The sequence below is a fragment of the Clarias gariepinus genome, chromosome 22 (assembly GCF_024256425.1).
Source record: "Clarias gariepinus isolate MV-2021 ecotype Netherlands chromosome 22, CGAR_prim_01v2, whole genome shotgun sequence".
NCBI lineage: Eukaryota > Metazoa > Chordata > Actinopteri > Siluriformes > Clariidae > Clarias > Clarias gariepinus.
In genome coordinates, this window is record NC_071121.1 from 12,884,497 (window position 1) to 12,907,108 (window position 22,612).

Consider the following 22,612-nt stretch of genomic DNA (forward strand, 5'->3'; position numbering starts at 1 on the left):
TAACTTTCGTTCTACCTGCAAAAACCCAAATGCACAGTTTAATGTATGAAGCCTCCTCGTTAACACACACACACTGGCAAGACGTCCATATAAGCCCTTTTTTTATTATTAGTATTGACCTATGTTGTGTGGCCACCACAGATCTGTGCTGCTTGGGTTTTACAGCTACTGTACTCAAGTACAATAGTTTCTATCTAAAGCGGAACCGAAGGTTTCAGTCCACTGTTTCCCATCGAGCAGTCGGACCTAGCTGCAGTTCCTCAGACCAAAATGGCGTCGCGGGATGAATCGGTGAGGGAGTTTGTTGCAGTTACCGGTGTTGAAGAAGAAAGAGCCCGGTTTTTCCTTGAATCCGCTGGCTGGGATTTGCAGGTGAAGCAGGCTTACAATGTTATACTTGGCATGCGTAACATTTGACTGTAAATTAGGAGCATTTTAAGCTGGCACGCACAGTAGGTAGCTAATTAGCTAGCGTAAGCTAACTAACCGGCTAGTGAATTGTGCAAGTCACTGTTGATGGGAAACACCCCGAGTCTGAACGGTATGTCATTATAATTTGCCTGACAGGCTCGATCAATTACATATACCCCATATGTGTTCACGTTACCTAGGTAATATTAACTATATCACAGGTACTTTAGATTGCTAGCTGTTTTAGCTACAGCAGAGTCAGGCAGATGAGTGCATTAATAATTAGCTAGGTACAAAGATGTTTGCACTTTGTTGTTAATACTAAGGACAGCGCGAGTAAGCTTGACTTTGTTTACGCGCCGCTAGTGTTGTGTTGTGAATTGCTATTAAATAGCTAAAGTCAGTTTCAGACGCATTACCTTTACGCGTCACTAATGAAGCACTTGGTCTCCTCAGCTCGCCCTTGCCAGTTTCTTTGAGGATGGAGGGGATGATGATATCGTCACTCTCCCTCAGCCAGAAAGCGGGCCGGGTCCTCGATCCACAGGACAGAGGTAAAGCAGCAGCAGAGACATACACATATATACACAATCACTGGCCATTTCATTAGGTATACTTAACGCAAATATGTCAAACAGCCACTCACATGGCGGCAATTCAGTGGATTTAAGAACATAAATATGATCACAACAAGCTGATAAAGTTCAAACCGAGCAAGAAAAGTGATTTAAGTGACTTTGAACATGACATGTTTGTTGATGCTGAGTGGTTGCTCTGAGAATTTCCAAAACTGATTTTCATCCCTAGGGTTTACAGAGAATGGATTGCAAAAAAGAGAAAGTATCCATGGTGCGTAAAATGCCATTGTCAGAGGAGAAAGGGCAGACAGGGTCATGCTAATAGAAAGGCAACAGTAACTGATGAGCATCTCTGAACATGCAACACGTTGAAGCTTGAAACAGCTATGCTGCAGCAGCATAAAACCACAACAGATGCCACTCCTGTCACTTAAGAAAGTCAGGAAGCTGAGGCTAACCTTCAAATGGGATTAACAAAATTAGACAATAGAAGGCTGAAAAAAATGTTGCATCAGATGGTAGCATCAGAATTTGGCGTAAACAGCATTAAGCATGGATCCATCCTTTCAAATGTCAAGTGCTTTATAAAAAAAAATATTTTTTATTATAATTATTTATCAACACCACCAAATAATTATAATAAAAAAAATTTTTTTTATAAAGCACTTGACATTTGTGGACAAATTTCAAAGTGCTACTGGTGTTATGATGTTTTTTTTTATACACATTGGACCCCTTAGTACAAATTGAATATTGTGTAAATGCCACAGCCTACCTAAGTATTGTTGCTGACTACTTCTGCCCCTCTATGATCACAGGATAACATGCCATGTCACAAAGCTAATCTCAAACTGGTTGGTATCTTGAACATGACAGTGAGTTCACTGTACTCAAATGGCATCCACAGTCACCAGATCTCCATCCAATAGATCACTTTTGGGATGTGCAGCTGACAAATCTGCAGCAAATGCATGATGCTTTCGTTTCAATATGGACCAAAACCTTAAATTGTTTTTTTGCATTTTTTTTAATCAGTGGCGCAAGGAAATAAGGCAGTTTTGAAGGCAAAAACAATGCTATATATGCATCATAATTTATATAGGAAAAAAAAACATTTGTTGACACCTAACACACATTTTTGTTGGTTTAAAAAACGCGCACACAATTTAGAGGAAAAAAAACACTGTGCTGTTTGTTTTACGGCGTACTTGAGCTTTAGAAGTGGGTCAAAAGTAAAAAAATTCCTGCTGACTTGGAAAACTTAATTTTATCCACAAATGTCAGGCCACACTAAGAATGTTACTGGCTTTGCAGTATCTCAGACTGTGAGTCATTCCTGTCAGAAAGAGTCGGTCTTCGTGTTTTTCAACACCTACTCATATTCAGTGCATGCGCACATCAACTGTTATTCGCACTTTTTATTCAAATAATCAGTGCATACTCGCATCAACTGTTATTCACACTTTTTATTCAAATAATCACTGAAACTCCCCCCCCCCATTAAACAAATGTGCTCGATCTGCAAGATGTTTTGTTTACTGCATTGTTTTTAGCTTTGTATAACTAATGTAACTAATGCATCTATTGTAGGCCACCAATAATGCATATTTATCTCACTGATATATGTAATTTTTTGTAAATATGTGGTCCCACTTTATATGATCATATATTTTAAAAGATCAAGTTTAGTTCAAAGTGGACATTCATTTCCACCTAGATGACTTTTAAGCTTTCCGCCAAAAAAGAAAATGCTTTTTTAAAACTTTGGTAGGATGGAAGCTTTGGAGAATACATTTGCTTTGGTTGAGCACTTAAACATGTTCACTTGGTTGTGTTTTGTGAGACACTGTATCCATAAAAATTGGGAGGCTGACAGCCCATCAGTTTTAGATGACACAGCCCTGTGAATTGTTTATTTTCTTTTGCTTTATTCCCCTTTGGAATGAGTCATATTATTTCCTTAACATCATCAGCAGTACTAACCTGTCTAAATAGAAAGATTTTGAGTGAGATTGACCTTCCTGGAGTGCATTATGCAACTACTCCAGCACAAAGAATGGTTTGTGTAATGCAGATATAGCAATATACAAGGTACTAGAGGTGACCCACAGCTACATCCACCTAATGATGATCTGGTAATCAAATAAAGATGTATTATTACCTTACAGTATGAAATAAAAGTTGACAGGCCAAACAGATTTTGTTTTAGATATATATTAGTGTGTTCCTGTGACTCCGCCCACATGCAGATCCTGACATCTGTGTGCTACCATTATCTGCGAATGGAATGTGTGGGCAACTCGCTGCCATTCCTTCTGCCTGTTTTAAACCCACAACCAATGTAGATGAAGCTGTAAAACTAATGTGGCTGGACAGACATACAGAAAATTTTCGGCTCCTCCCATGTATAAAAAGGTTAAGATATCTTGAAGGAGCAAGTTCTGATAAATGTATTTTTATTTTTAACATTTCACAAATAATATAGATATTATTATTATAATACAGAAAAGTAATTACAAACACCAATGTGACTACTTGAGATTCACCTTTTGGGGGGCGTTGCAGTTATGATGTTCATTTAATTTGTTCCTTGATTTATATTAGTATTCACACTTATTTTACTTATGTTCTAATTTAGTGAGCACCGAGTAACTTCCTTCAGAGACTTGATGCATGAAGATGAAGAAGAGAGTGATGAAGAAGGTCAAAGGTCAGTATGTTTATACGAACCACAGTCGGTTGTATAAACACATACAGTGGTGGCGAAAAGTATTAAGACAACATATGCCCTGTATTATAGTTCTTTAAAATAAATACATGTATTATAAGAACAGGTGATGTCGCTAATTAATTCTTGCTTATCTGGCTGAGGAGTTGTGCTAATTACAATCAGCTGGTTTAGTTAATGAGTAAAGCAAATATGTGGCAGGATTTTTCTGAAGTCGGTGTGTCAACCTCTGTCAAAAGAGCCTACAATTATGAAATTCTCAATGTGGCAAATTTCTTTACATGAGCTCTAGGGGACATGAATTAAGCAAGTGACGCAAGAATACTGCAGATGTCTTTTTGACTGAATGGCCAGTGAGATCAAGCATCAAGCAAAGATTGATTGTTGTAGAGCAATTTCATTGAATTCACTGTACAAGTCCAGTGGGCAAATTGTTGGATATTGATATTAACCTGAAGGTATTTAACGTGGAGACTCAGACACTGCAACACCCAGACTATACTAGAAACTTGGTGTAGATTCTACTACAGTGCGCCATGAGTGTTATTAATTTCTGATGATTGATTTCTTTTCTCACAGGTTCTTTGCTGGTGGTTCGGAACGCAGTGGCCAGCAGATTGTTGGTCCACCCAAGAAGAAGAGCACAAATGAGGTGGTGGAGGACTTGTTCAAGGGAGCAAAAGAGCATGGGGCCATTCCAGTTGACAAAGCAGGCAAAGGGCCTGGAGAGTCTAGCAGGGCCAAGGTAACATATACTTGTGTATATTGGTCATGTGTTGGTAGGCAGGTGACAACAACCAGCACTATATTGCTTAACACACTATTATCACAGACAAAAGACTTACTGCACTATTAAACGGGTAGCCTTTTTAGTAGCACGAAGCTCAGCATGCCTGGCACACACCTGTGTTTGCAAAGTTGTCAAGGAGGCACCTCAAAGAACGTGTTGAAAACGAGAGAACGTGGACCACAGCCAGAAACATTGCTGAAGTTGACAAATGCTTTATACAGCGTTACTAGTCATAACAAGAAAATATGCACAGACACCACTGCTGCTATGATGTTTTACAGGGCCAAGGATCTGCTACATTTTAAAACAGTGGAAAATTAGGGATCTGACTGACTTAAACCAACAGTTAAACATAACATGTCGTTGAATATATTTTACACTTCCGTTCCTCAGCTGCACAAAGAAACTTGTACATGAAACAAACTCAGCTAATGAGTTACGTTTTTAAACATGGTTATTGCACTGAGCTTAGACATTTGAAGTGATTTACTTTTTAATTACATTTTTCGAAATGTGATTCATGCTTCATTTTATCACTTATTTTTAAAATTTTGTTTACAGGTTTTAAAAGAAACTTTAGCGAGAAAGAAGTGTCTCTGTGATGTGTGTTTTATTTAATTATTTATTTATTTAAAACACGTTACATTAACACGTTGAAGCCAAGAGTCTAATCACTGTACTGTGCTTAAAGGCTTCAGTAAATGTAAAAAAAATTTTTAACACTATCATTTACAGGAAATTTCATCACAAATCCTGGTTTAAGGATCACAGAGACACTTTTGGCTGAAGTGTCTTTTTAAAACCTGTAAACAAAATGTTTTCAGCCACATAGACACTCTTAACGCCAATATTGCTGTTTTGAAACCGCTTCATTTCTTTTTGATTTAGTCTTTTTGTGTACTTCCTGATGTTGTCTTATAATTTTTGTGCCTCCCTGCAGGCGTTTGTTGGAGGTGGTTATCGTCTGGGAGCAGCACCAGAAGAAGAGTCTGCCTATGTGTCTGGAGACAGACGATCCTCTGGCAGTAGTCAAGATGTGAGTCAGCAAACTCCTGAACTAGAGTAAAGATTGTAAGTATTTTAATTAGTCTCTGAGGTCCCCTTCATGAATGTTGCCATAATGCAGGTACATGTGGTCCTGAAGCTGTGGAAGACAGGATTCAGCCTTGATGAAGGGGAGCTCAGAAACTACAACGATCCTGGGAATGTCCTCTTCCTGGAGTCCATTCGTAGGGGGTGAGTTTGGGGTGTTGGAACTTTTTTGTTTTCTACAACATTACAATGTTTACTGGTTTACTTGGTATAGCTGGCTACTCACATTATGTAAACTCTCTTTGTGTCTTAGGGAGATTCCTCTGGAACTGAGGCAGCGCTCTCGGGGTGGGCAGGTGAATTTGGATATGGAGGACCACAGGGATGAAGATTTCGCCAAACCCAAGCCCGCTTTTAAGGCTTTTACTGGCGAAGGACAGAAACTTGGCAGGTGAGCAAGTGATATGTGGACATTCCTCTTTCGGTTCAAATGTCGCTTGCCACTGAATTAGCGCTTTGATAATGTAAAACAAAAACATATGCAATGAGTAATATTTTGTACTGAGCATATAGTTATAAGTTTTAATTTAAAACAACATTTTCTCAAATAGAGAGTGTATTACCTTGAAGTACTTATGGGCATTGGTAACTATTGGTTGAAAAACAGCACTCTTTTCATACCCAACAGGACTGGGAGAAAATTTGGAGAACAACAGTTTCTCTTTCAATCACATATATAAAGAGAAAACCAAATGTAGTGTCAATGGATACCCAAAGAGCAGGTCATTAGAATAACAAAAGCATATAATTAAAAGTAACCACATGTCTATCTGTCTCCTGTCTCTCTTAGTGCCACTCCAGAGTTGGTATCTGTCCCAAGCATGGATCAGGCACATCAGGCTGCAAGCGAGGCTCGGGCCTGTGCATCTATCAGTGTGGATGAGTCGCAGCCTGTTACCAACATCCAGATAAGGCTGGCTGACGGAGGACGGCTGGTGCAGAAGTTTAACCACACCCACAGGTACAGAATCAAAAACCTACTGTGTAATCACAGCCAGACTTACTGGCTTTCACTTACATAAGTAGTCAGATTTGTTAAGAGATCTTCAGCATATTTTTCCTCCTTAGTTGCAATGAGTGAGAAAGCTAAGTAAAAGAAACAAAGTAACTTAATAAAAAAATGCAATTGTAACCCTCACTTTCATATGTCGAGTTATGTAGCTATAAGACTTTCAGAATCACTGTCAAAAATAATCGTGCGTAAAAAAAAGATTTGTGTGTAATTCTGTTTTTGTCTCAGTTGGATTCCAAAATCTACGGCTACGACAGCTTACAGATATGAGATTTAGTGTGACCCTCCTCCGTGAAACAGTTGTAAAACTGTTGAATCAGGCTGAATTTATTGAAGCTTCACAAAGCACTGACAAATGAGACCCCTTCCTTATATATTAAATAAACTTGTCCTTGTAGAAAGCTTCACAGTGTTAATGATTGTGTTCTTATTTTTAAATTATTGGACCTGGATTGTGTGGCGTGGCCACCATAACAAATGAATTAAATTTATTATCGAAAATATAAGATATTCGCAAGATTTTTACATAAACATGTGCTTTAAAATAGGGTTGATCAACAGTCAGAGCTAGCCAATCTGATTAGACAATGCAACAGTGCAGTCATATTGCACTCAATACGAACGACTTTACAGTCTTGAGCTTTCATCTTCTGTCATATGACCTAAAGATATATCTACATTTACATTATCTAATGTTTTGTTCCCCACAGGATCTCTGATATCCGCCAGTTTGTGGTGAACGCTCGGCCAGCCATGGGTGCAGCGGAGTTTGTCCTCATGACGACTTTCCCCAACAAGGAGCTGACGGATGAGAGTCAGACACTGAAGGAGGCCAACCTGCTGAACGCGGTCATTGTGCAGAGGCTAAAGTGATTGTGCCTTCTAGTGGCTATGTTTTATCACAGCACTCTGAGTTTCCTGCTCACCAGGAAACACATGGACTTGAGGACTTCTTATTTCTTTTTTCCCTTCGTGAATTTTTTTTCCCTCATTTGCAGTTTTGTGATGGTGTGTACCTTTTGGATATAACAGAGATAAAGAGGGAAAAATAAAAGTAATTCCTGTGAGACACTTTAATGGATGGAGAGCTGTATGGAGTTTAAGTCTCCCAAAAAACCTACCCAATAAACATACTAGGAAAAACGCATTCAAATAAAGAATAAAGAACTTTCTAAATAGTTTTCACATGATTTAACCTCATTGTGTAAGTAGTTCTAAAATTTTTCTTTTACCCCTTCCTGTTTTTTCTCTCTCAAGATAATGTATCTCACTATTAACTTGGTCTAACACTTACACCAAAATCATAATGCCTTTAGCCTTACAACCCAACACCCACATCAATGGACTTTAAACTTGATTGCAACAACTCAACACAAAAATATATATAATCTCTTTTTATTGCTTTTTTTCCATTCAGTAAAAAAGCTGATGGTTAACACTAAAATGGTTTATTTTGAATTGACAGCTGCACCTTATTCATTTTGTTGCCTGATTATATGCTAGCAAGATATCGAAATAGTGGTCACGAGTTGACCATTTTCTCTGCTGCTAAACACCTCGGCAGCTATTGTACTCTATGCAGCCACTTGTAGAACTGGACATGCTCGTGGTTGTGTGGAGATGTGGTAATTCTGCAATTAAAATCTGTCTACCACCGGAGAGCTTTTTTTCATTTTTACTTAATTTTCAGTACTAGTTATAAAGTTTGAACACAAATTTGGATTTATTTTCTACATTCCACAACCCTATTGGATTTTTTTCAAAACACTTAGCAATAACAGTCAGTTGTTATTTTAAGACACAAAGGTCTTGAATAGTTCTTGCAAGAAAAGTATTGTTAGGTTCGCAAAACCCATCAAGCACCCATGATAAAAATAGCTTCTATGAAGACCTTTCTAGGAAAGCAAGACCAAAACCTACCTCTGCTGCAGAGGAGAACTTCATTTAGAGTTACCAGCCCCAAAAATCAATTAATCACCTTAGATTAGAGTTGTTATGAAGAATTTACTATGTATACTGTAGGTACCAGACACATCTTAACATTTCAAAGGAGATTATTGTGTATTTTGGGTGCCTTCAGCATTGTTTTACAATGTAGAAAGAAATAATCAGAAAAGACAGTGGAATTAGAGGGTGTCCAAATGTTTGACAGGTACTGTACACAGGGATTTTCTTAATTCTGTGGTGCCATATTAAATATTAAGCCTAGCTAATTGCTGGTATAACAAAAGAGGAGGCTTTTCCTGTAGGAACTTCATGCTTATTGTGTGGCTATTAGCACAGAACCGGTCATATGTTCATCATGAGACATAACATCTCTAAAAAAATACTTATTGTGTGGCTATTAGCACAGAACCGGTCATATGTTCATCATGAGACATAACATCTCTAAAAAAAAATGGTAACACTGAGAGCACTGCATTATTGTAGAGATTGCATTTTTTACTGACATTTACCATTTCATATCACAATAAAATAATGGTGGACCACTGTTATTGTGACATTTAGGTTTCACTATATTCAGTTCATGATTTCTGAGCTTATTATCTAATGCAGGGGCATTTTACATAATTACTACCTTTAAGATCTTTAAATCAGGTTTTATTCACAAGAAAAAAATTGTGTGCATATATACTGTGTACATGAATATGTATATAGTATGTAAGATAGTGAGGTACAGTCCATTGTCTAACAAAATAAGTTTGTTTGTCACAATATAAAAGTAATGCAATTTATATATACATATAGCAGTTGCTGTTTTATATTTACCTCGATCAGGAGCCAACTGTAACGCTAGTCTTTTTTGCGCAAATAAATGTACATGATTCCACTCCATGTTAACAAAAGCACACAAACCCATCCCGAAATATAACAGTAACCGAAGTGTCCAGAGTTTAAATGTTTAGAGTCCTGAAGGACTTTTTTGCTGTGTATCGTGTAGATGAGGACCCCAGTGAAAGTTGTAAGACCTAAAAGAAAAAAGAAAAAATAGAAACTATTATACAAATGAATTTTTTTTAAGTTCTAGTTGGCTGTAATTCTGTAATTTGCACTTATTTGGTAGCAACTTGCTATAACATTCAGTTCTAAACATCTATAACCACATTGAAAACCTGTGATTTTTCCATTAAAACTGGTAAAAAAAAAAAAAGTTAAAAATGAAATGTTCCATGTCTTGAAAATCCCAATGTTCTGCACTTATTGCCATAAGATTTTCTTTATTAAAAGATTTCTTTTGGCATGCTTGATCACACTTTGTGTGATCACACAAAAAAGAATTTGCCCCTTTCTGATTTTGCCCCTGCCTGCTAAACCTAATATTTGGCAATAAGGCTTTCACATTGCTATGGAGGAATTTTGCCCCACTCATCATTGCAGAATTGTTTTAATTCAGCTACATTGGAAAGTTTTCAAGCATGAATGGCCTGTTTTAAGGTCATCCTAATAACATACGTCCAGACTTTGACTAGACCACTCAAAACCTTTATTTTTTTAAAGTAAAAAAAAGAAGACTTTTTTAAAGTCTTATTGTGCTCTTGGAGTAATTTTGGTTAACATGTTTTCTCCATTTGTGGATAATGGCTCTCATTGTTGTTCACGGGAGACCAAAAGCCTTAGAAATAGCTTTGGAACCCTTTCCAGACTGATACATGTCAATTATTTTGTTTCTTAGCTGTTGTTGAATTTCTTTAGATTGTGTTGCTTTTAGATCTTTTAGCGTTCCTAACTTTGTCTATGTCTTCCAATAATCAGGCCTTTTTTTCGTGCAAAGTGAAATTTTACTCAGCTTATTAAAAATTACAGTTCATTCACGATTTATCGAGAGGGGGCACTTATTTACATAGGGCCAGGTAGGTTTGGACAGCTTTTTTCCCGTAAGAGATAAAATATGTACAACATAAACAATATATGCATCCCTTATGATGATCACAAACTGCTGCCATAATGCAATTTGAGATGAGCCAAAAAGGGCATATATAACTATTGATGTGTCTATAATATGTAATTTACACCCACATAGCACTTTATTAGGAATGCTAGATTGACACTGGGTAGACCCTCGGTTTGCTCTCTAAACAGTCTCAATACTTCATGGCATGGATTCCCCAATTTAGTAGAAACTGAAGTTTTGGTGCATGTTGACATGATTTCATAAAGCAATTCCTGCAGATATTTCAGGTCGACTGTTATACTGCGCATCTCCCGTTCTACCTCATCCCATAATTGTTTTCTGGGATTTTAACCCAGTGAGTTGAGCAATTTTGGCATATAAGTATGCACATTCGGCAGCAACAATAATTAAATAAAGATGTGGCATATATACCGTAATTGCTATCAAAGGGCAGTGTATCAAAGGTGTGCCAAGAAAACATTTCCTACACACCATGACACCATCACCACCAGCTTAGACTGTTGACACAAATTGGGTCTATGAAGTCATGTTGTTGGCACCAATTTCTGCTCCTACCATCTGTGTGCCTCAGCAAAAATTAAGATTCTTCATATGAACCTATGTTTTTCTGGTCTTCTGCTGCCCAGTCTTTCGTGCTCACTGAAGCCTCAACATTCTATCTTTGGTTAACAGAAATTAGCTATTCTTAGCTGACAGGAAACAGTCAGTCTTCTACTATTGTTGCCGATCCACTTTAAAAGTCAACCCATTGTGCATTTTGAGACGCTTTTTAAGTCACCAGGCCATTCCCTATTCCCTGTGGATATCAGATTGTTTTGTCCACAGAACTGTAACTCACGCAATAATTCTTCTCTATTGTCTGGTTCTGAGAGCATTTTAGAGGTTGTGGTGTGTAAAAATCTCATGATCAGCAGTTACATAAATAATAAAACCAATTCGCCCGACAAAAACAACAAAATCTTCTATGTCAAAATGACTGAGATCACATTTTTCCCAGTTCTGATGGTTGATGTAAAAATTACCTGAAGATACTACCCTGTACCTGCATGATTTCACATGACACTGACTGTATAATTGCAAAAATGAGTAGTTATATATTAAGTGCTTCATGGGCGTAAGCTTTTTACAGTACTTTTGTAATTCATACTGTGGCAGGACCATAGCTTCTTAATGTCACCAACTTTACCTGCAAATGCTTGGCAGACTCCTGTAATGTAGAAAAGGCCACCTTTTGACATAATAAATAGCTGAATGAAGAAAACGAGAAATGAGACGAAGCAAAATACAGCAGACAAGATCATCAGGACTTGGACAGCATGAAGCCACTCTGAAAGATAAATGTCAACATTAACTGTGCAGTACAGTCCGGAAAGAAGCTAGAAATAAAGAATTGGCATTGGATTTTAACACTGTGAGCAATTAAGATATTCGATGTAGGAAGGGGACATTACCTGTCTCTTTTAATGGCAAACAAAGCCATAAATATGTTTCATTGTCGAATCTGCAGCTGTTCCACAGGTCTGCCCTCTCCGTGCTGCTCCACACCCACCAGTCCTGAGTTAAGAAAAAGAAACATACTGTTGACTAAGTTTCATAATATTAGAGAATTCCCTCACAATTTCTAAAATGCAGAATAGGGTTTATCAAAATTGTGTATGTGTAAAATGATAAAAAAAAAAAAAAGATGTGATAGATTGACAAATTAGCAGGAGCTTTGCTAATTTTTTTTGTTACCTTTCCAAAGGTGGCAATTAACAGAACCCCTAGTGTGAAGAGATGGAGCATGGTGACGAAACCCAGCAAAAATGCCATGATCACTTTCTCTGGAAAGAAAATGAAATATTCTACTTAACAAATCTTGACCCTATAATTCCACATATAGTTCAGTAAATCTTTTGTTCTCTTATCCAGGAGTGAAATGTGGGCAAGCAATAAAATATCGGTACAGCAGTAAAAACTGTAAGTGCTTTCCAGTCTCTGGAGCATCCAGATTGTGTTACCTCCCATTTTAATTAAAGGGAGAGGAAACAGTTTATCAGAGTCACATTTTAATTACTTCTCTGGTAGATTATTTGTTTGCATTTTTTTTTGCCCTTTATTCATGTTTACCTGAATTAACTGCTGTTCTGTTAATTATATTTACAAATAGTTATTGTTTATAAAAACTAAAGATTTGACAAAATGCCAACAATAAAAAAACCTATTTGCATATAGCACATATGTGCCTATTTGCATATTAATTTAAAGCACATATGTGTGTGTATATAAATAGATAGATTTTACATATAAATTTTATATGTCAGAGGAGAAGAAAAGAAGAGCTGGATTACCTATAATGATGGTAAATCAACAATAATGGAAATGAACAAGATGTTTCACCAGCTTTGAGGTTGAGCTCCACTGAGTCCACGTTTCTTTTTCCACTTCTGTGTTCCGTGCACTCCGCACTATATTTGCTTTGGACTTAGTTGACGGCAGGTTTCCTATTTTGCAGGAACAACACTCCCTTTATTTCCTTGCACTGTCTTATGTCTAGACCAGTCTTTAGCAAGCCCACCCAGCTAAAGACACACGAGAACATCCACACGTCCTTTCAGCCCACCAAAGTTCCTCTGCTGTGCATTATACCCAGACTCGAGGGGCGTTTCATCATGTTCAATTTGAGCAGGGAAGTGGGAAACACCTTACAGGAAAAATTACAGAAATAACTGTTTATTTGTTCAAAACTAAACCAGATCTAAATCAGAAAAAAAGGACTGAGGGCCCTACAGTGGTATGTTGTACTGCCCTGATATACTCTGACATACAGCACTCACACTACTATATCAGTGTCACTTCTGTGAATAAGAATGGTCCACCACCCAAAAAAAAGATATAAGACCAGAGGGGTCCCAGGCAACTGAAGGGTGGAGTAGGGGGGATGCCAAATTGTGCATAGCGACAGACAGGATACAGTCAGTAATTATTTATTTACAAAAGTGGTACTGTAAATAATTAGTAGGTGTTTCTGATAAAGGCTCAAAGAACAAGTTACTCTATTAAACAACCATTTTGGGAGACTGTTAGAAGCCAGCTTGTCTTGTGGGAAAGCTTACTTTTAAAAAGAGTACAAGACAAATGTGATGCTTTAAGTGAAAGTTCCTGAGTGTTCCATATTCATGATTCTACCCATAGAAAACCTGAGCACCCTTGAAAACCTCCACTGAGACTTTTAAGGAAGCGTTAACACATTGTCCACTCCTGTGTTACTATGTTCATATGTGTGTGTATAGTATGAATATGTACATTTTGTGTGTCTATTCACTCATTACCTTCCATTTTTCAAACATCGGTCTCCACGAATTAACCCAATTCTGTTTCTATACCTGCTGTGGCCATCCATGAGAGTCGTTGCTGCATTCTAACTACTACAGTAGTTGTACATAGCCAATTGAAATCCTCTTGATTAAAAGGATGTGATATCTAAATGAACTGTAAGTCATTAACTAAGAAAACAAACAGTGTTTTCAGTTAATTTTGGTCGGTTTATAGATAGTCAGAATGTCAGGACAGGAAAACAACCCTGCCTATTCAGACAATTTTGACTCACTAAACAAGCAGTAACCCAGTTATTGGCCGTGCTGCTGGTCATTTGCATGCATTTGACTTGAGAAATGGTGAAAACCTGAAAAAAGAATTTCTTCAAAAGCCACTGTGCATTTCCACCCCTTGTTCTACCTGTCACTAATTATACACGTTGCAACCAAACTGTGCACTAAACATTCACATCTGAGTAGTTTGGCACTGCGCAATGCTATAGCCAGGTAACTAGAATCAGATGAGTGTTTTACTCATTCCTCAGTGTAGCTAGTGCAGTTCAAGGGTCCAAGTAAATTCCTTCTTAAGTATACAATAACCATCCACTTTATTTTCAATACCTGTACACTTAACCATTGATGCAGTTATTAAATCAGCCAGTCATGTGGTAGCAGCAAAATGTACATTATTGGACTTTAGTAATTCACATAAACACCTTTTGCACCCACCTTGGGGTTGGTGGGCTGCAACAATAAAAGAACAAATCAGATTAGAAAACAAATCACTTAGACTTTTTTTCAGTTTTCAACTGTCCAGTTTCAGTTAGCTTGTGCCCGTGATAACCTTAGCATTCTTGGCTGACAGTAATGGAACCTGATGTAAACATCTGCTGTTGTAACTCACCATGGTTGTTAAGAGTGATTTTTGAAATACTTACAGATTGATAAGTCCAGCATAGCAATGTACTGATGCTCACCCTCAAATTTCCACTCTGAAGTTTGTTTTTCCAATGTTTTATTTTATGTATATGAAATTCATTAAATCATTTGTTCATTCATTTACCTTCTATCCCATGTATCCTGGGTACAGGGTCGCTGGGGGCCTGGAGTCTATCCCAGGAGATGTTTTCGAATACGATGGACATTAATCACAGTAAAAATACACATTAATTACAGTAAAGAAAAAACAAAGGACATTAAATTATTAACATGAAACTACAAATGTATGACAAAGACAGGATAGTTAAGAGTTATGAACATGGGAGAGATATTAGGGAAGGGATTTCACTTCAATTAAAAACATTGTTATAGAATTGTAAAATGTTCTTTTTTTTTATTAATTTGACTTAGTTCGATAGATTTAAGAAGTGAGTTTATTTCTATTACAAACGAGGAAAGATCAAGTTGTGCATTTTGGTTTATGAATGAAGCATTTTGCATTTAAGACAAAATAATTACCTACATGTTGGAGAGGTTTATTTCGAATTTCTATAATGAAAATATATCTTTAATACTAAAGGAGTTAGATACGTTGAGGTAGTCGTTCAGCAAATAATTTATTGAAGAGAAAGTCAAACATTGTGACGTCATAGAAGTGACAATACCGTCTCGAATTCAAATAAGGCGCAGAAATCGAAGTAAAATCGTATAGCACGAGATCAATTATGGACAGATAACAGGCTTGGGGATCACCCGTGGCACACAGGTAGGAAGGTCATGGTTTATATCTGCTGGTGTTCAAACTAAACGAGTTTGTAGTGGAAACTAGTGTTGCCAACTGCCCCGTATTTTGAACCTAAAAGACCGACATGGGACGCCATTTGTTAGGTGTTTTTGAGAAACCGTGTGAAACCTACATTTGAGAAACTCTGAGCGCGTGGAAAAGAAAGGAAAAGTCCAGAATAATGATATCGTTTGCGCGAGCTGCTTTCACTCGTTTGAACGTCGCATTTCTTCATGTCACAGTGTGGGTTAATTACCCTCGTTATTGCCCTGATTCTAGTCTGTGAGCGAGGCAGTGGACTGACTGGGAAGCTCTCTTATTTAGAAGTATGAGATAGGGATGGAGGGGACTAGTGGACCTCACCTCAGGTCGCCTGCAAAGGGAGCAGGAAAAAAAGCCCATATCTAACTTTGTACAGCAAGGCAATTAGTAAAATCATTCACACTACGAATAAAGCACTGATAATTCATAACACTGGGGATATACACTGGAACGTACTGTGTATTCACAGGCATATTTCATTATTAAGGATAATATACACTACCGCTCAAAAGTTTGGGATCACTTGATTTGTTTTCTACATTCTACAATACTGGGGATTTTAAATCTAGGAAATAACATGTGGAATTAGGTGATTATGTAACAACAACAGTCAGTTGTTATTTTATGATATGTAATTCAGCTGTTCTGGAACAGTTCTTGCAAGAACAGTTTTGTCAAGGGCACCATGATCAAACTGGCTCTCGTGAAGACCTTTCCAGGAAGGCAAGACCAAAACCTACCTCTGCTGCAGAGGAGAAGTTCATTTAGATTTACAAGCCTTAGAAATCACAAATTAACTGCATCTCGGATTATAGCCCATACAAAGGCTTTACAGAAGACGGAAGAAGTAGAAGACGCATCTTAATATCAACTGTTTAAAGGAGATTATTGCATATTTTGGATGCCTTCAGAGTTACATTGTAGAAATCAATAAAAATCAGGAACGATCATGGAGTTAGAAACGGATCCCAAACTTTTAAGTGGTACTGTATAACCAGTCGACACACTCCCGAGAGGAAGTGGTTTAGTTTTCTCTTTTAAATAGGAGTGTGTTATGTCGTGATGCTCAGCAAAAAATAAAAATACATAAATAAATGTAGTTAAAGCAATTAGGTTCACATTTTGGAAAAAAAAGAAAGAAATGTTAAAAAATATATAAAGGTATGCAGCTGTTATGTATACAGTAGATGCGGATGTAACTTATAGTATTTTTATCCTGTCTTGCTTTTTGGCCAGCTCACAGAACACTGGATATAATTTCATAATCAGTGTTTTTATGCCATAAAGTTAGCAAAGTTAGTTAATATACTGTATATATATATATATATATATACACACACACACACACACATATATATATTATTTTTTTTGTGTGTGTGAGACACTGAACAAGAGATCGCCCAGGGTGCCGTACACACTAGAGTCAATGCCCAAGGGGGGAATTCAGGTGGACCAGCAACAGAGAAAAAATTTACAGCAAAAGTCAAAGCAGAACAGAACTTAAAGCTGTGCAGTCAGGAAAATTAGTCTTCAATACCTGATACTGTATATGCACTGATTATTTTTTTACCAGACAATACTGGTAGGTTTTCAGCCTGCCATACGGAAGGCCTGGGTTTGGTTCTAAACCAATGGCCATAACTCCAGTCACTGGATGCACTGCCAGACCCAGGCCAGGATAAAATAGGAGGGTTGCATCAAGAAGGGCAACTGGCATAAAACTGGTGCAAAGTTGTGTGCATATCAGATAGTCTGCTCTGGCGACCCCTTGATGGGAGCAATTGAAAGATAAACAGCAATAACATGCAATATACAACTTTAATAATTTCAAGTTCAAAGAGCTTATAGTAGTATGAGTAGTTTCTCATACTACTATTATAGCTTATAGTAGTATGAGAAAATAATATACAAGAAGTGTTTAAGTCAAACCAGAACCTGTGATACAATAACTAAATGTAATATGTAATAATAATTACACAACTGTAATATTACAGTTCTTCTGGACAATTCAGAAGAATATGAGTTCTTCTGGTAACTTTGCCACACTAGCTGCTTTCTATTTTTATGCAAATCCCAGAAGTGTACATTAGGTTTTTTGTTTCCATCAGAAAACTGGTCTGTATTGTACTATATTTTTTCTTCACAGCCAAGCATATATTCGCCTTTAATGTTATTTATTTATAAAATATATGTACAGTATCTCTGTGTGTGTGTGTGTGTGTGTGTGAGAGAGAGAGAGAGAGAAGAAAAGGAGGGCTGGCTTACCTATATTGATTGAAATCAACAAGATGTTTCATCAGCTTTAAGACTGAGCTCCACTGAGTCCACGTTTCCTTTTTCATTACTGTTTTTCTTTCACTCTGTGCTTTAAATTTACTTTGGACTTGGTTGGTGGCAGTTTCCTACTTTGCAAGAACAACACTCCCATTACTTCCTTTCATCCTATGTCTAGAAAAATAGACTAGTGTTCAGCAAATAGTTGATAGGTGTTTCTCATAAAGGCTTAAAGAACAAGCTACTCTTTTAACCAACCATTTTAGGAGACTGTTAAGAGTCAACTTGTATTGTTGGAAAGCTAACTTTTAAAAAGAGTACTAGACGAATGGGATGCTTTAACTGAAAATTTACAAGTGTTCCATATTCATGATTCTACCCATAGTTCTCCACTGAACAGGACGTGAGCCTCCTTAAAAACGTCCACTGAGACTTTTAAAGGAGCTCTAAAAAATTGTCTGCTTCTGTGTTGTTAGTTATGTTTTATTTAACGCAAGTTCCTGAATTTATAAAATAATATATAGTACTGTATAAATATGTCAGTTTTGTGTGTTTATTCACAACATACATTCCATTGTTTGAACATTGGTCTCCACGAATAAACACAATTCTGGTTTTATTTCTGCTGTGGCCATCCTTGCAAGGCAGCGCTGCACTCTATTTACCAGATGTACATAGCCACTTAAAAATAAAGTATTTGCCTGTTTAGACACTAAACAAGCAACAGCAACAAGGTGTATGTGTATAAGAAACAGAAGGAAGATACCCATGGTCATCTGATTTTTTTTTTCTATAATTTTTTTTTCTGTGGTTGTTATTGTGCTTATATAAAATGTTAACATGTATATTAGGGAAAGGTAGGAAGGTCATGGTTTATATCTGCTGGTGTTCAAACTAAACGAGTTTGTAGTGGAAACTAGTGTTGCCAACTGCCCCGTATTTTGAACCTAAAAGACCGACATGGGACGCCATTTGTTAGGTGTTTTTGAGAAACCGTGTGAAACCTACATTTGAGAAACTCTGAGCGCGTGGAAAAGAAAGGAAAAGTCCAGAATAATGATATCGTTTGCGCGAGCTGCTTTCACTCGTTTGAACGTCGCATTTCTTCATGTCACAGTGTGGGTTAATTACCCTCGTTATTGCCCTGATTCTAGTCTGTGAGCGAGGCAGTGGACTGACTGGGAAGCTCTCTTATTTAGAAGTATGAGATAGGGATGGAGGGGACTAGTGGACCTCACCTCAGGTCGCCTGCAAAGGGAGCAGGAAAAAAAGCCCATATCTAACTTTGTACAGCAAGGCAATTAGTAAAATCATTCACACTACGAATAAAGCACTGATAATTCATAACACTGGGGATATACACTGGAACGTACTGTGTATTCACAGGCATATTTCATTATTAAGGATAATATACACTACCGCTCAAAAGTTTGGGATCACTTGATTTGTTTTCTACATTCTACAATACTGGGGATTTTAAATCTAGGAAATAACATGTGGAATTAGGTGATTATGTAACAACAACAGTCAGTTGTTATTTTATGATATGTAATTCAGCTGTTCTGGAAGAGTTCTTGCAAGAACAGTTTTGTCAAGGGCACCATGATCAAACTGGCTCTCGTGAAGACCTTTCCAGGAAGGCAAGACCAAAACCTACCTCTGCTGCAGAGGAGAAGTTCATTTAGATTTACAAGCCTTAGAAATCACAAATTAACTGCATCTCGGATTATAGCCCATACAAAGGCTTTACAGAAGACGGAAGAAGTAGAAGACGCATCTTAATATCAACTGTTTAAAGGAGATTATTGCATATTTTGGATGCCTTCAGAGTTACATTGTAGAAATCAATAAAAATCAGGAACGATCATGGAGTTAGAAACGGATCCCAAACTTTTAAGTGGTACTGTATAACCAGTCGACACACTCCCGAGAGGAAGTGGTTTAGTTTTCTCTTTTAAATAGGAGTGTGTTATGTCGTGATGCTCAGCAAAAAATAAAAATACATAAATAAATGTAGTTAAAGCAATTAGGTTCACATTTTGGAAAAAAAAGAAAGAAATGTTAAAAAATATATAAAGGTATGCAGCTGTTATGTATACAGTAGATGCGGATGTAACTTATAGTATTTTTATCCTGTCTTGCTTTTTGGCCAGCTCACAGAACACTGGATATAATTTCATAATCAGTGTTTTTATGCCATAAAGTTAGCAAAGTTAGTTAATATACTGTATATATATATATATATATACACACACACACACACACATATATATATATTATTTTTTTTGTGTGTGTGAGACACTGAACAAGAGATCGCCCAGGGTGCCGTACACACTAGAGTCAATGCCCAAGGGGGGAATTCAGGTGGACCAGCAACAGAGAAAAAATTTACAGCAAAAGTCAAAGCAGAACAGAACTTAAAGCTGTGCAGTCAGGAAAATTAGTCTTCAATACCTGATACTGTATATGCACTGATTATTTTTTTACCAGACAATACTGGTAGGTTTTCAGCCTGCCATACGGAAGGCCTGGGTTTGGTTCTAAACCAATGGCCATAACTCCAGTCACTGGATGCACTGCCAGACCCAGGCCAGGATAAAATAGGAGGGTTGCATCAAGAAGGGCAACTGGCATAAAACTGGTGCAAAGTTGTGTGCATATCAGATAGTCTGCTCTGGCGACCCCTTGATGGGAGCAATTGAAAGATAAACAGCAATAACATGCAATATACAACTTTAATAATTTCAAGTTCAAAGAGCTTATAGTAGTATGAGTAGTTTCTCATACTACTATTATAGCTTATAGTAGTATGAGAAAATAATATACAAGAAGTGTTTAAGTCAAACCAGAACCTGTGATACAATAACTAAATGTAATATGTAATAATAATTACACAACTGTAATATTACAGTTCTTCTGGACAATTCAGAAGAATATGAGTTCTTCTGGTAACTTTGCCACACTAGCTGCTTTCTATTTTTATGCAAATCCCAGAAGTGTACATTAGGTTTTTTGTTTCCATCAGAAAACTGGTCTGTATTGTACTATATTTTTTCTTCACAGCCAAGCATATATTCGCCTTTAATGTTATTTATTTATAAAATATATGTACAGTATCTCTGTGTGTGTGTGTGTGTGTGTGTGTGTGAGAGAGAAAGAGAGAGAAGAAAAGGAGGGCTGGCTTACCTATATTGATTGAAATCAACAAGATGTTTCATCAGCTTTAAGACTGAGCTCCACTGAGTCCACGTTTCCTTTTTCATTACTGTTTTCCTTTCACTCTGTGCTTTAAATTTACTTTGGACTTGGTTGGTGGCAGTTTCCTACTTTGCAAGAACAACACTCCCATTACTTCCTTTCATCCTATGTCTAGAAAAATAGACTAGTGTTCAGCAAATAGTTGATAGGTGTTTCTCATAAAGGCTTAAAGAACAAGCTACTCTTTTAACCAACCATTTTAGGAGACTGTTAAGAGTCAACTTGTATTGTTGGAAAGCTAACTTTTAAAAAGAGTACTAGACGAATGGGATGCTTTAACTGAAAATTTACAAGTGTTCCATATTCATGATTCTACCCATAGTTCTCCACTGAACAGGACGTGAGCCTCCTTAAAAACGTCCACTGAGACTTTTAAAGGAGCTCTAAAAAATTGTCTGCTTCTGTGTTGTTAGTTATGTTTTATTTAACGCAAGTTCCTGAATTTATAAAATAATATATAGTACTGTATAAATATGTCAGTTTTGTGTGTTTATTCACAACATACATTCCATTGTTTGAACATTGGTCTCCACGAATAAACACAATTCTGGTTTTATTTCTGCTGTGGCCATCCTTGCAAGGCAGCGCTGCACTCTATTTACCAGATGTACATAGCCACTTAAAAATAAAGTATTTGCCTGTTTAGACACTAAACAAGCAACGGCAACAAGGTGTATGTGTATAAGAAACAGAAGGAAGATACCCATGGTCATCTGATTTTTTTTTTCTATAATTTTTTTTTCTGTGGTTGTTATTGTGCTTATATAAAATGTTAACATGTATATTAGGGAAAGGTAGGAAGGTCATGGTTTATATCTGCTGGTGTTCAAACTAAACGAGTTTGTAGTGGAAACTAGTGTTGCCAACTGCCCGGTATTTTGAACCTAAAAGACCGATATGGGACGCCATTTGTTAGGTGTTTTTGAGAAACATTGTGAAACCTACGTCTGAGAAACTCTGAGCGCGTGGGAAAGAAAGGAAAAGTCCAGAATAATGATATCGTTTGCGCGAGCTGCTTTCACTCGTTTGAACGTCGCATTTCTTCATGTCACAGTGTGGGTTAATTACCCTCGTTATTGCCCTGATTCTAGTCTGTGAGCGAGGCAGTGGACTCGGTCACAGACTAGAATCAGGGCAATAACGAATATAGTATTATAGTATTACCTGCAGTGGTAATACTATATTTTGTCTGCATTTACCCAGTTATTGACTGCGCTGCTGCGGACTTAAATGTGTGCATGTACATGTAACTTTGTTAATGGTGATGCACACCTGAAATAAGGGCTTCCCCGAAAGCCACTGTGCAATGTGTCACTAATTACACCTGTGCAACCAAACTTTTCACATCTAAGTAACACGCTTCTTATACCAGTGGCCATAAATTTATATTTAATACTTATATTTAACTTTTCTTTTTAACATTTTTACTATGTGGGTAGTAACTGCCTGTACTGATACAATATTACATTAATACAATACTTGTTCCTACAGTCAT

The 22,612-nt window shown here is 37.1% G+C and overlaps 2 protein-coding genes across 4 annotated transcripts; one reads left to right on the forward strand and one right to left on the reverse strand.

Annotated features, from left to right (window-relative positions):
• Positions 1–232: 232 nt before the first annotated feature.
• Positions 233–7,789, forward strand: nsfl1c (NSFL1 (p97) cofactor (p47)). Its single transcript, XM_053483244.1, has 9 exons — positions 233–372; positions 868–965; positions 3,628–3,699; positions 4,297–4,462; positions 5,448–5,543; positions 5,634–5,743; positions 5,853–5,990; positions 6,390–6,560; positions 7,322–7,789. Exons 1-9 carry the CDS (start codon positions 271–273, stop codon positions 7,482–7,484), a joined length of 1,116 nt encoding a protein of 371 aa, XP_053339219.1. The 5' UTR covers positions 233–270; the 3' UTR covers positions 7,485–7,789.
• Positions 7,790–8,255: 466 nt separating this feature from the next.
• Positions 8,256–17,912, reverse strand: emp3b (epithelial membrane protein 3b). 3 transcript variants are annotated; one of them, XM_053483248.1, is made up of 7 exons: positions 17,851–17,912; positions 14,884–14,930; positions 12,904–13,207; positions 12,259–12,345; positions 11,976–12,078; positions 11,711–11,851; positions 8,256–9,580 (listed from the first exon to the last, which is right to left on the reverse strand). In XM_053483248.1, the coding sequence occupies exons 4-7, from the start codon at positions 12,334–12,336 to the stop codon at positions 9,405–9,407; spliced, it is 498 nt and encodes a 165-aa protein (XP_053339223.1). In that variant the 5' UTR covers positions 12,337–12,345; positions 12,904–13,207; positions 14,884–14,930; positions 17,851–17,912; the 3' UTR covers positions 8,256–9,404. The 3 variants fall into 3 exon arrangements, with proteins under 3 accessions (XP_053339223.1, XP_053339221.1, XP_053339220.1); XM_053483246.1 differs by having other exon boundaries at positions 12,259–12,347; positions 12,855–13,207; XM_053483245.1 differs by lacking the exon at positions 17,851–17,912 and adding an exon at positions 15,279–15,296 and having other exon boundaries at positions 12,259–12,347.
• Positions 17,913–22,612: the final 4,700 nt, after the last annotated feature.